Source organism: Macaca thibetana, chromosome 15, assembly GCF_024542745.1.
Source record: "Macaca thibetana thibetana isolate TM-01 chromosome 15, ASM2454274v1, whole genome shotgun sequence".
Lineage (NCBI taxonomy): Eukaryota > Metazoa > Chordata > Mammalia > Primates > Cercopithecidae > Macaca > Macaca thibetana.
The window spans coordinates 3,808,292-3,820,794 of NC_065592.1; the positions used below are offsets into that span (position 1 = coordinate 3,808,292).

General features: G+C 56.3%; 1 protein-coding gene across 1 annotated transcript; it reads right to left on the reverse strand.

Annotated features, from left to right (window-relative positions):
* Positions 1-263: 263 nt before the first annotated feature.
* Positions 264-2,208, reverse strand: CLIC3 (chloride intracellular channel 3). Its single transcript, XM_050760312.1, has 6 exons — positions 2,143-2,208; positions 1,269-1,378; positions 1,063-1,188; positions 807-913; positions 552-727; positions 264-466 (listed from the first exon to the last, which is right to left on the reverse strand). Exons 1-6 carry the CDS (start codon positions 2,173-2,175, stop codon positions 308-310), a joined length of 711 nt encoding a protein of 236 aa, XP_050616269.1. The 5' UTR covers positions 2,176-2,208; the 3' UTR covers positions 264-307.
* Between the last annotated feature and the right edge of the window lie 10,295 nt (positions 2,209-12,503).

The following is a 12,503-nucleotide window of genomic DNA, read 5'->3' on the forward strand; positions in this document are numbered from 1 at the left end:
ATGTACCAGCCCCTATCCACCTGGGGCACCCCGCCCCACCCCGGCCTGACTGGTTTGGGAGCCCAATCCGGTCCTGGAGATCCCTGAGGCCACCGGTTGCAGGAGACCTGGAGTCTGCGCTTTCTTAACATGGAGGATGGGACCCGCCCGCCCCCGGCTCTCCTGCCCCTGTGGTTCTGGGCTCTCAGGCTGAGCGTCCCACCCTGGGGTTTGGGGATGGGAAGTGATCACGAGACTCCTCAGATGTCAGGACACCCTCACTGCCGACAAAGATGCCTTTATTGGGCGACAGACGCGGGGTGGGGCGCTAGCGGGGGTGCACGGCGGGCCGGTAGGCCGCCAGGATCTCGGCGCTGTGCGGACACGTGTATTTGAACTCCTTCTCCTGCAGCGCGCTGTCCAGGTAGCGGCGGACGCCAGGCAGCCCCGCCGGGATGGGCGCCTGGCGGAAGTGCGCGCACACCGTCTGCGGGCAGGATCGCGGGGCGCAGTCAGGACCTGCCGTCCCCCAGCGCGCCGGGCTTGCCCGCCCGCCCGCCCTCCGCGCTCACGTCGACGATGTGCAGCTTGGGCAGTAGGCTACAGTCGGCCAGCGTGAGCCGGTCGCCGTCCAGGAAGCGGCGGCGGGACTCGCGCAGCTGCGGCTCCAGCGCCAGCTCGTGCTCCAGGGGCGCGCGCAGGTAGCTGTCCAGCCTGGCGAGGGCGCGCAGCAGCTGCTGGTACAGGGCTAGGGGCGGGCGGCGAGGTGAGGACCTGGCCCAGGACGCCCTCCCGCCTGGGCATCCAATCCCCTGACCCTGCTTCACCTTCGTCCTGCGCGGGCACCGGGTTCTTGATGAACGCGGAGAACTTGTGGAAAACGTCGTTGCCAGCGGTGTTGGACTCCCTGTAACGAGGCGCCAGGCTGGGGAAGCTGCGGGATGAGGGGGTGAGAGACTCCATCAGAATGGCGGCAGCCCCGTCCCGGCCCTACAGTACCCCACAGCGCCTTCCTGGGCTCTGTCCTGTGCGCGTCCTCCCTGGGCGCCCCCTCTTCCCCTCCCACCCTGCTCAGGCTCTCACTCGGGCGGCCCCAGCGTCTCCTCCAGAAAGTCCTCGATCTGCAGCGTGTCTGTCTTGGCATCGCTGTCATAAAGCAGGATGGGCAGCTGCGAGCCGGGGGCGAAGTCCTTCAGCACGTCCGGGGACCTGTGGGCAGCAGCAGGGTGGGAGGAGGCCGGCCCACCAGTGTGTGAGGCCAGGCAGGGGTCCCCAGGGTGGCGCCTCACCTGCGCGTGTCCACCGTGGTAAGGGTGAAGGGTACACCTTTGAGGAGCAGGACCATGAAGAGCCGCTGGCAGGAGGGGCAGTGACCCACACTCTCCCCATCCTCACTCGCCTAGGTGGGTGGAGTGGCGGGCGGTGGTGGGGGGGAGGTCAGGGCTGGGAGCAGACCCAGGCATCCTGCCACCAGGCTGGGCGGGACCCGCCTCCCACTGCCAGCGGGACTGGAGGGATGCCAGAGCTCCAGCTTGGTCGGCGCGACTTCCAAGTGCCCAGTAAGGGCCCTTGACTTGGTCCCCAGGACATGGGGATGGACGCAGAGCTGCTGGGAGCCTTGAAGCCTGGAGCGGGCTTGGCCGCTGGAATCTTATCAGAGCCTGGACAGGCCAGGCCCCTGGGCTCAGTCCCCAAAAGCTGGTTGCAAGGGTGGGGTAGGCCCCACAAGCTGTTTTCTGAGTGATTCACACATGAGACTGGGCGCTGTGGCCAGCAGCACACCAGCCCCCACATGCCAGTCCCCGACCTGAGAGCTGATGGGGCTGCCTGGCCCAGCACCCCCAATCCTGGAACACTGACCTCAAGCTCCACCACTGGCAGCTGGGTTGGTACCTCCCCACCAAGGGGCTCTCCTCCGGAAGACTGGGCTGGGCCCAGGAGCCAAGGCTGGGAGCAGGACCAGGGCCACTGGACCCCTCTCTGGGTGACTTTCTGGGTCCCACTTTACTCAGCCTCTGTAGGGCTGCCCGAGTCCCCTTAGCCACCCGCAGGAAGGGGCTCAGACATTACTGGGGAGGCCCACCCCACAACCTGCCCCAGAAAGCAAAGCCAGAAGAGCACCCCCTCCCAGCCACCCTCCCTGCAGCTCAGTCTGCCCTGCACCTTGACAAACAGCTGGAGCTTGGTCTCCGCCATGGTGGGAGCTGCGCGGTCAGGCCCGGGTGGGGACCTGGGTCGCTCTTTAAGTCTCCCTGTGCGCCCCGCCCTCCCTGGCCAAGGGGCCCGCCCCGTGGAGCCACCTAGGCGGGCAGATGAAGCTGCCCAGCGCGCAGAGCTGGCTGCCTGAGCAACACCAGCCTGGCCCTGGGGTATCTGAGCCAGAGGGTGTGACCTCAGGGTGGGGGAATGGTGTGGGGGGCTGCCTTGGACTTGAGTCTGGTGCACACAGAGATCCACCCACCCAGTGCGGAGTGTGCTGGCAGCCAGCGTGGTGGGTGGAGACCGGGGGCGGGGCACAGGGAGAACCTACAGGCCAGAAGGGTGCAGGGAGTGTCACCTGGGGAGGGGGTAGCTCTGGGTCGGGACCACGTCCACCGTGAACCTAGCTCAGAACCTGCCCTATGGCTCTGCCTTCGGCAAATACCCCTTGTCAGGGCTCCCAGCCCAGAAAACCAGTGGGTGTGGGTGAGCAGGAGAAATGGTGCCCAGCCTAGCTTCAGTTCCCCATCTGCAGCACCGGAGCATTGCAGGGGTGGTAGGCCCACCTGGGGGAGCCGCCCCTTCCCAGCTACCGAGCAGTCAGGCAGGGCCCTCCCCGCTCAGGGCGGGGCTCAAATTCCAGACCTGCCCGCAACAGGGCGGGGAGGCCAGCCTGGCTTTGGTGTTTGGCCGGCAGTGCAGGTCTCCACCCCACCTCCCATCCCTCCCACTGGCTCTCAGCACAGGTTTCTTACCCCCACCCCTTAACCTTTAAAAAGAAGCAGCAGGAGCGGGGTAGAAGCCACAGCCTGCGTGGCTGGGAGAAAGCGGCCAGGGGACGGTGCTGGTCCACAGGTGTGAGCCTGCTCTGAGCTTCCTGGTGTGATTGGAACCCACAGTTCAGTCTGGCCCTTTGGGGTCGTCAACTGCGCCTCCATCCCACCTGGGCCCTGATGTTTTGGGGGGCAGCCCCAGGGAGGTACACCGAGGGGAGACTCCACCTAGAGACCCGGGGTGCCCACAAGATTGGCCTGGCCACACCTCCCCCAGGCGGTGTGGTGCCTCACGAGCCGGGACGGGGCAGCTGAGGTGGCACTGCTCGCCTGCTCACCTTCTCCCCAGGGCCTTGGTATAGGCCCCACGCCCATCCCCAGCGGACCGAACTCCAGTGCTGCCCCAGCCAGCCCAGCCTGACACTTCTCTGGATACCATGCCAGTCAGGGCTCCTGGACACACGGAGCCTTGGAAATGCCACGTGGCTCCCCTATCTTTTGGTGTCCTGAGCCTCAGTTTCCCTCCATCCTGCCTCCACCTCGATTCCAAGACCTAATATTTTGGCTTTCTCGTACTGTGGTTATAGCTCCGTTCGCTGGTTTCCCACATCCCTGGCAGGCACATGGCCAACCACAGAGGAGCCCCAGGCCCCCAGCCCAGCTCTGCTGCCCGGGCATCCCGTGTCTTCAACACTGACAGACGCACCCTCACAAACCCACAGGAGAAACGACGGCGCGGACAGAGGCTGTGAACCGGTGGCTCGGAAGGAAAAAGAAAATGCCAAGATACAGGAAGACCGTTCACCTCATGCCCGTCTCAAGAAACAAACCAAACAAGACTCGGTTCATCGCCACAGCGGCCCCACTGCGTTCTGTGGGTGTGGGCTGTGGGCTGTGGACTGTGGAGCAGCGGTGGCCGTCCTACACTCCCCTGTGCCCTTGCCCACCTGGGAATCAGCCCAGTGGCTTCTTTATTTTTTGGTTTAATCAATTCATTTATTTACTAGAAACAGGGTCCTGCCATGTTGCCCAGGCTGGTCTCTACCTCTTGGGCTCAAGAGACCCGCCTGCCTTGGCCTCCCACAGTGCTGAAGCTACAGGCACGAACCACCACGCCTGGTCGGTTTCTCTGTGAAGGGCAAGTGAGTGCTGGCTGCCCCACTGTGTGGCATGGCTCCGTGGCATGGCCACCGCCGTCTATGGGAGACTGCAGTTGTGTCCAGGGAGAAGGACGGAAAAGGTGACTCCATGCGTGCCCACTGCAGGGAGGGCCTGAGATTAGGTAGATGGCCTGGCTTGTGTCCCCTTACATTTAAATTCTTAGGCTGGCTGGGCACGGTGGCTCAAGCCTGTAATCCCAGCACTTTGGGAGGCTGAGACGGGCAGATCATGAGGTCAGGAGATCGAGACCATCCTGGCTAACCCGGTGAAACCCCGTCTCTACTAAAAAATACAAAACACTAGCCAGGCGAGGTGGTGGGCACCTGTAGTCCCAGCTATTCGGGAGGCTGAGGCAGGAGAATGGCGTGAACCTGGGGAGGTGGAGCTTGCAGTGAGCTGAGATCTGGCCACTGCACTCCAGCCTGGGTGACAGAGCGAGACTCCGTCTCAAAAAAATAAATAAATAAATAAATAAATAAATAAATAAATAAATAAATAAATTCTTAGGCTGGAGTCCTAACCCCTAGTGCCTCAGAATGTGATTTTATGTGGGCCGGGCACGGTGACTTATGCCTATAATCCCAGCACTTTAGGAGACCGAGGGCGAGAGTGGATCACCTGAGGTCAGGAGTTCGAGACCGGCCTGACCAACATGGTGAAACCCGTCTCTACTAAAAGTACAAAAATTAGCCTGGCATAGTGGCAGGCACCTGTAATCCCAGCTACTTGGGAGGCTGAGACAGGAGAATTGTTTGAACCTGGGAGACGGAGTTGCAGTGAGCAGAGATAGTGCCACCGCACTCCAGCCTGGGCACCACAGCAAGACACCGTCTTGGAAAAATAAATAAATAAAGAATGTGACCTTATGTGGAAACAGGGTCTTTTAAAATTTTTTTTGAGACAGAGTCTCACTCTGTTGCCCAGGCTGGAGTGCAGTGGTGCAATCTCGGCTCACTGCAACTTCTGCCTCCTGGGTTCAAGCAATTCTCCTTCCTCAGACTCTGGAGTAGCTGGGATGAGAGGTGCACATCACCACGCCTAGCTTCTTTTTTTCTTATATTTTTAGTAGAGACAGGATTTCGCCATGTTGGTCAGGTTGGTCTCGAACTCCCGACCTCAGGAGATCTGCCTGCCTCAGCCTCCCAAAGTGCTGGGATTACAGGTGTGAGCTACTGCACCCGGCTGAAATAGGGTCTTTGTAGAAGTTACCAAGTTAAAATGTGGTGAGTAGGATGTGCCCTAATCCAATATGACTGATGTCAGCATAGAAAGGTGAGTTTGGACACAGACACACAGAGAGGGCCATGTGAAGGTGCGGGTGGAAATCAGGGTGGCACATCTGCAAGCCCAAGAGCTTGCACTGAGATCCGGCCACTGCACTCCAGCCTGGGCGACAGAGGATGCTCGTCTCAGTTTGGACACAGACCCAGAGGGGAGGAAGCAGCCCTGCCCGAGCCTGGGGAGGAAGCAGCCCTGCCCGAGCCTCGGTCTCCGTGTCTGGCCTCCCGACTGCTAGGCAGTGAGCTTCTGTTGTTTTTGTTGTTGTTTTAAGATGGAGTCTCACTGTCACCCAGGCTGGAGTGCAGGTGGCGCAATCTCTGCTCACTGCAACCTGCGCCGCCCTGGCTCAAGTGACTCTCCTGCCTCAGCCTCCTGAGTAGCTGGGATTACAGGCGCCCACCACCACGCCCAGCTAATTTTTGTATTTTTAGTAGAGACGGGGTTTCACCACGTTGGCCAGGCTGGTCTCAAACTCCTGACCTCAAGTGATCCGCCCGCCTCGGCCTCCCAAAGTCAGTTTCTGATGTTATGAACCCCTCACTTTGTGTTCCTTCGCATGGCAGCACTAGCAAGCTAATAAATAAAGTGGGGGAAAAGCCAGGAAATTGAAGAAAATCAGCATTAGGATCTGCCATTCTGAGTCTCTGCTTGTACGGAGCTGTTCAAAAAGGCCGAGATCACGAGGTGAGGAGCCATCCTGGCTGTGGATGACCCCTGCTACAGGCTGAGGCAGGAGAAAACAGACAGTTCGATCTCCAGCCTCCTTCCTGTCCGTCCACAGACCGTCCACACCGTTTGCATTTTGTACCACATTTTTGTAATACCACATTTTCTACCACAATTTCGTAATGTTTTGAAGTAAGAACAGCATCACAGCCACTAACCTTAACTAGACCCTGGTCCCCCAGGCCATGGGGTTATCCCTAAACCTCCCGTCCCCTGCAGCCCCTGCCCCTGGTTCATGGAGCCACCGTTAGAGGGGCCCAAGCTGAGGTCCCGGGGCTGCTGCTCTGGGACTGACTGGTGGGTTAGAACACTCTGTCCTTCCCCAGCACCCCTCCCTGTAGGCCCCTTCCAAAAGGCTTTGTTGTTGTTGTTGTTGTTGTTTGAAACAGGGTTTCGCTCTGTCATCCAGGCTGGAGTGCAATGGCACAGTCATAGCTCACTGCAGCCTCCACCTCCTGGGCTCCAGTGATCCTCCTCGGCCTGCACATGGCCACACCCCAGTGACGTTTGAGCAGCTCCGTTCTGAAGGGAGACACACACCTGTTCAGGGAGCCAGAGGGCTGGGGGCGTTGGGTATTGGTGGAAACTTATGCCGAGATTTCTCTGTTCTGTGCATGGAGAGGGCCTAGAGGCAGTGTGACCTCGGGAGCAGTGTGCAGACCAGAACTCAGATTCTAGTTCCAAAGCCCATCTTCCCTAAAAGGAACCAGGGTTCTGCTATGGACTGAATGTGTCCTCCCCAAGATCTGTTTGTTGAAACCCTGGCCCCTAGGCCAGGCATGGTGGCTCATGCCTGTCATCTCAGCATTTTGGGAGGCCGAGGCGGGTGGATCACCTGAGGTTGGGAGTTCCAGACCAGCCCGACCAACATGGAGAAACCCTGTCTCTACTAAAAATACAAAATTAGCTGGGCCTGGTGGTGCACGCCTGTAGTCCCAGCTACTTGGGAGGCTAAGGCAGGACAATCGCTTGAACCTGGAAGGCGGAGGTTGCAGTGAGCTGAGATCACTCCATTGCCCTCCAGCCTGGGTGACAGAGCAAGACTCTGTCTCAGAAAAAAAAAAGAAAAGGGAGGGAGGGAGGGAAGGGAGAGGAGGGAGGAGGGGAGGGAGGGAGGGAGGGAGGGAAGGGAGGGAGAGAGGGAGGGAAGGAACCCTGGCTCCTGCAAGGTGATGGTATTAAGAAGTGGGGTCGGCCGGGCGCGGTGGCTCAAGCCTGTAATCCCAGCACTTTGGGAGGCCAAGGCGGGCGGATCACGAGGTCAGGAGATCGAGACCATCCTGACTAACATGGTGAAACCCTATCTTTACTAAAAATACAAAAAATTAGCTGGGCATGGTGGTGGGCACCTGCAGTCCCAGCTACTTGGGAGGCTGAGGCAGGAGAACGGCGTGAACCCGGGAGGTGGAGCTTGCAGTGAGCCGAGACTGTGCCACTGCACCCCAGCCTGGGTGACAGAGTGAGACTCCATCTCAAAAAAAAAAAAGTGGGGTCTTTTGGAAGTGGGTAGGTCATGAAGGTGACACCCTCATGACCAGGATCAGCGCCCTCATAAAAGGGACGCTGGAGAGCTCCCTCGCTCCTTCTGCCACGTGAGGAGTCACGGGAAGTCCACAACCCACAAGAGCCCTCGCCAGAACCCAGCCATGCTGGCGTCCTGACCTCGAACTTTGAGCCTCCAGAACTGTGAGGCATGAATGCCACCCGTCCAAGGTCCTTTGCACAGCATCCCTGGTGGGACCAAGACAGGCTCTGTAGCAGGAGTAGTAGTGGTCTCCTTCCTTATCCCCCCCTTTAAGAATTTTCACTAATTAGTGGGAGTTCTCACTTTTATTTTTACTTTCTGAGTCTTTTTGCAAGACAGAACGATAGTGTTTTATGTAATACACTTGTGCTGAAGTTTGCTGAGGAATCGTGGCAGCTACAAAACCTTTTATCATTTGAAGGAATAAGTGTAATACACAGGGGAGCAGCAAGCGACTTTCTATTACCAGTAATATAATGAGGGTTTTAAATTTTTATAGCTGGAAAGTATTTTCTTTTCTTTTCTTTTCTTTTTTTTTTTTTTTTTTTTTGAGACGGAGTCTCGCTCTGTCGCCCAGGCTGGAGTGCAGTGGCCGGATCTCAGCTCACTGCAAGCTCCGCCTCCCGGGTTTAAGCCATTCTCCTGCCTCAGCCTCCGGAGTAGCTGGGACTACAGGCGCCTGCCACCTCGCCCGGCTAGTTTTTTGTATTTTTTAGTAGAGACAGGGTTTCACCGTGCTAGCCAGGATGGTCTCGATCTCCTGACCTTGTGATCCGCCCGTCTCAGCCTCCCAAAGTGCTGGGATTACAGGCTTGAGCCACCGTGCCCGGCTTTGAAATGTTTTTTTTTTTTTTTTTTTTTTTTTTTTTTTTTTTTTTTTGAGATGGAGTCTCGCTCTGTCACCCAGGCTGGAGTGCAGTGGCTGGATCTCAGCTCACTGCAAGCTCCGCCTCCCAGGTTTACGCCATCCTCCTGCCTCAGCCTCCCGAGTAGCTGGGACTACAGGCGCCTGCCACCTCGCCCAGCTAAGTTTTTGTATTTTTAGTAGAGACGGGGTTTCACTGTGTTAGCCAGGATGGTCTCGATCTCCTGACCTCGTGATCCGCCCGTCTCGGCCTCCCAAAGTGCTGGGATTACAGGCTTGAGCCACCGCGCCCGGCTTGAAATGTTTTAACACAGTTCCTAGCGGAGTGGGCTTACTTTGTGTCCGACCTATTTTTCTCTGGAGACAAAACAACATTCACACTACAAGAAGGAAAGGGTAAAAGGTCACTCACTCATCTAAGTCACACCTTAAAGGCACACCTGTTCGTCAAACAATTTAAGCCAAGTCAAAATCAGAACCAAAACCAAAGTGCCAATAAAGGCACACCTGTTCGTCAAGCAATTTAAGTCAAAATCAAAACTAAAACCAAAGTATCAAGCAATTAAGTCGAGTCAAAAACAAAAACCAAAGTGCCGATACAGGCATGCCGTGGGTGATCAGGCCACGCTTCCACTCAAATGGAGTGGGCGAGTTCCAAAGATGAGTCTTACCAAGTTTCAGATGTCCGGACTTAAAGTGCCAGTTCCTTCCCGGTGTTTAGCCACTGTGTTGATCCTCCACAGGGGCCTGCTGTGCACTGCTCTGAGGCGTTCCACGGGGGCAAATGCCTACCCGGGAGTGCTTTCAGGATCCGCATGGCTCAAGCTGGCTGGAGTCCCCCGCAGGGATGGTCTACAGGGCAGGCATAAGCTGCTTAAGGGGCTGCCTCGACCGTCTGTTAATCACCTCGCTTCCCGGTCAGGGAACCAAGAAATGTAGCAGGAGTAGTAGTGGTCTCCCTCCTTAGCTCCTTGGAGAGAGGCTGATTCCAGGTGTGGGACAGGGAAGGCAGGGACGCGCTCAAAACACATCAAGGGCTGATTATGAGGACACAGAAGCTGCGCTGGAGGGGCACCCCTGGAGGGGCACTGCTGGCCGGATCTCCGGCAATCTGAGCATAAGACGACAGTGGATTGTGCATTACGAATGCTTAACATGATAAATGTTACATAGATTTTACTACCATCAAAAAATTTTAAAAGAGCCAGATGCAGTGGCTCATGCCTGTAATCCCAATACTCTGGAAGGCCAAAATGGGAGTATCCCTTGAGCTCAGCAGTTCAAGACCAGCCTGGGCAATACAGCAAGATCCCATCTATATGAAAATAAAAATAAAAATGAGTTGTGTGTGGTGGCACATGTCTGAAAGGAGGCTGAGGCAGGAGGATCACTCGAGCCCAGGAGTTGAAGGCTACAGTGAGTTATGATTGCACCACCACACTCCAGCCTGGGTGACAGAGCAAGACCTTGTCTCAAAATAAGTAATTAAAAGATGACAGTAATGAATGTTAACACATTCGTTTTTTTTAAACCCGCAAGTCTATACTGATAGATTTTTTTTTTTTTTTTGAGACGGAGTCTCGCTCTGTCGCCCAGGCTGGAGTGCAGTGGCCGGATCTCAGCTCACTGCAAGCTCCGCCTCCCGGGTTCACGCCATTCTCCGGCCTCAGCCTCCCGAGTAGCTGGGAGTATAGGCGCCCGCCACCTCGCCCGGCTAATTTTTTTTGTATTTTAGTAGAGACGGGGTTTCACCGTGTTAGCCAGGATGGTCTCGATCTCCTGAACTCGTGATCCGCCCGTCTCAGCCTCCCAAAGTGCTGGGATTACAGGCTTGAGCCACCGCGCCTGGCCTTTTTTTGTATTTCTTAATAGAGACCGGGTTTCACGGTGTTAGCCAGGATGGTCTCGATCTCCTGACCTCGTGATCCGCCCGTCTCGGCCTCCCAAAGTGCTGGGATTACAGGCTTGAGCCACCGCGCCCGGCCCATATTCGTTTTTTTTAAACCCGCAAGTCTATACTGATAGATTTTTTTTTTTTTTTTGAGACGGAGTCTCACTCTGTAGCCCAGGCTGGAGTGCAGTGGCCGGATCTCAGCTCACTGCAAGCTCCGCCTCCCGGGTTCACGCCATTCTCTGGCCTCAGCCTCCCGAGTAGCTGGGACTACAGGCGCCCGCCACTTCGCCCGGCTAGTTTTTTGTATTTTTTAGTAGAGACGGGGTTTCACCATGTTAGCCAGGATGGTCTCGAGCTCCTGACCTCGTGATCCGCCCGTCTCGGCCTCCCAAAGTGCTGGGATTACAGGCTTGAGCCACCGCGCCTGGCCTTTTTTTGTATTTCTTAATAGAGACCGGGTTTCACGGTGTTAGCCAGGATGGTCTCGAGCTCCTGACCTCGTGATCCGCCCGTCTCGGCCTCCCAAAGTGCTGGGATTACAGGCTTGAGCCACCGCGCCCGGCCTCTTTTCTTTTCTTATTTATTTATTTATTTTTTTTAGAAAGGGTCTCGCTCTGTCGCCGAGGCTGGAGTACAGTGGCGCAACCTCAGCTCACCGCAACCTCCACCTCCCAGGTTCAAGCGATTCTCCTGCCTCAGCCTCCCGAGTAGCTGGGATTACAGGCATGTGCCACCACATCCGACTAATTTTGTATTTTCAGTAGAGATAGGGTTTCTCCATGTTGGTCAAGCTGGTCTTGAACTCCCGACCTCAGGTGATCCGCCCACCTCGGCCTCCCAAAGTGCTGGGATTACAGGTGTGAGCCAACATGCCCGGTCTTTTCTTTTTTTTTTTTTGAGACCGAGTCTCACTCTGTCACCCAGGCTGGAGTGCAGTGGCGCGATCTCAGCTCACTGCAACCTCCGCCTCCCAGATTCTAGCGATTCTCCTTCCTCAGTCTCCCATGTAGCTGGGATCACAGGTGCTACAATACCCAGCTAATTTTGTATTTTTAGTGGAGATGGGGTTTTGCCATGTTGGCCAAGCTGAACTCGATTTCAGGTGATCTGCCTGAGCCACAGCACCTGACTGATCCTGGTTTTTTGGAAAAACTTTAAAGAGCACGCCTAGGGCCGGGCGCGGTAGCTCACACCTGTCATCCCAGCACTTAGGGAGGCTGAGGTAGGCAGATCACCTGAAATCAGGAGTTCAGCTTGGCCAACATGGCAAAACCCCATGTCTACTAAAAATACAAAAATTGGCCAGGCACAGTGGCTCACGCCTGTAATCCCAGCACTTTGAGAGGCCGAGGCTGGGCGATCACCTGAGGTCAGGAGTTCGAGACTCCCTGGCCTGGCCGACACAGTGAAACCTCATCTCTACTAAAAATATTAAAAAAAAAATCAGGCCGGGCGCGGTGGCTCACACCTGTAATCCCAGCACTTTGGGAGGCCGAGGTGGGTGGATCACGAGGTCAGGAGATCGAGACCATCCTGGTTAACACAGTGAAACCCCGTCTCTACTAAAAATGCAAAAAATTAGCCAGGCGTGGTGGTGCGCGCCTGTAGTCCCAACTACTCGGGAGGCTGAGGCAGGAGAATGGCGTGAACCCAGGAGGCGGAGCTTGCAGTGAGCCGAGATCACACTCCACTCCAGCCTGGGCAACATAGCAAGACTCTGTCTCAAAAAAATAATAATAATAAATAAAAATAAAGAGCATGCCTGGGCTACCAGGGCCCTCAAAAGCCTTGCTGTATCCCTCGTTAACTCTGGGCTACCCTGGCTCTTGGGGGAAGGAGGCTGCAGGGCCTCGGGCTGGCGGGTTGCAGCAGCTGCTGCTTGCTTTTACGTAGGGCAGCACAAAAGCGGGTAGAGTGACAGCATGTGTGGCAAGATTTTCTTAGGCGCGTCAGCTGAAGATGTGCACTCAGTTATTCTCGCAACTTTTCTGAAAGTTTAAAAAGTTCTTTTTACTGTTGTTTTGAGACGGAGTCTCACTCTGTCATCTAGGCTGGAGTGCAATGGTACAATCTTGGCTCACTGCAGCCTCTACCTGCCGG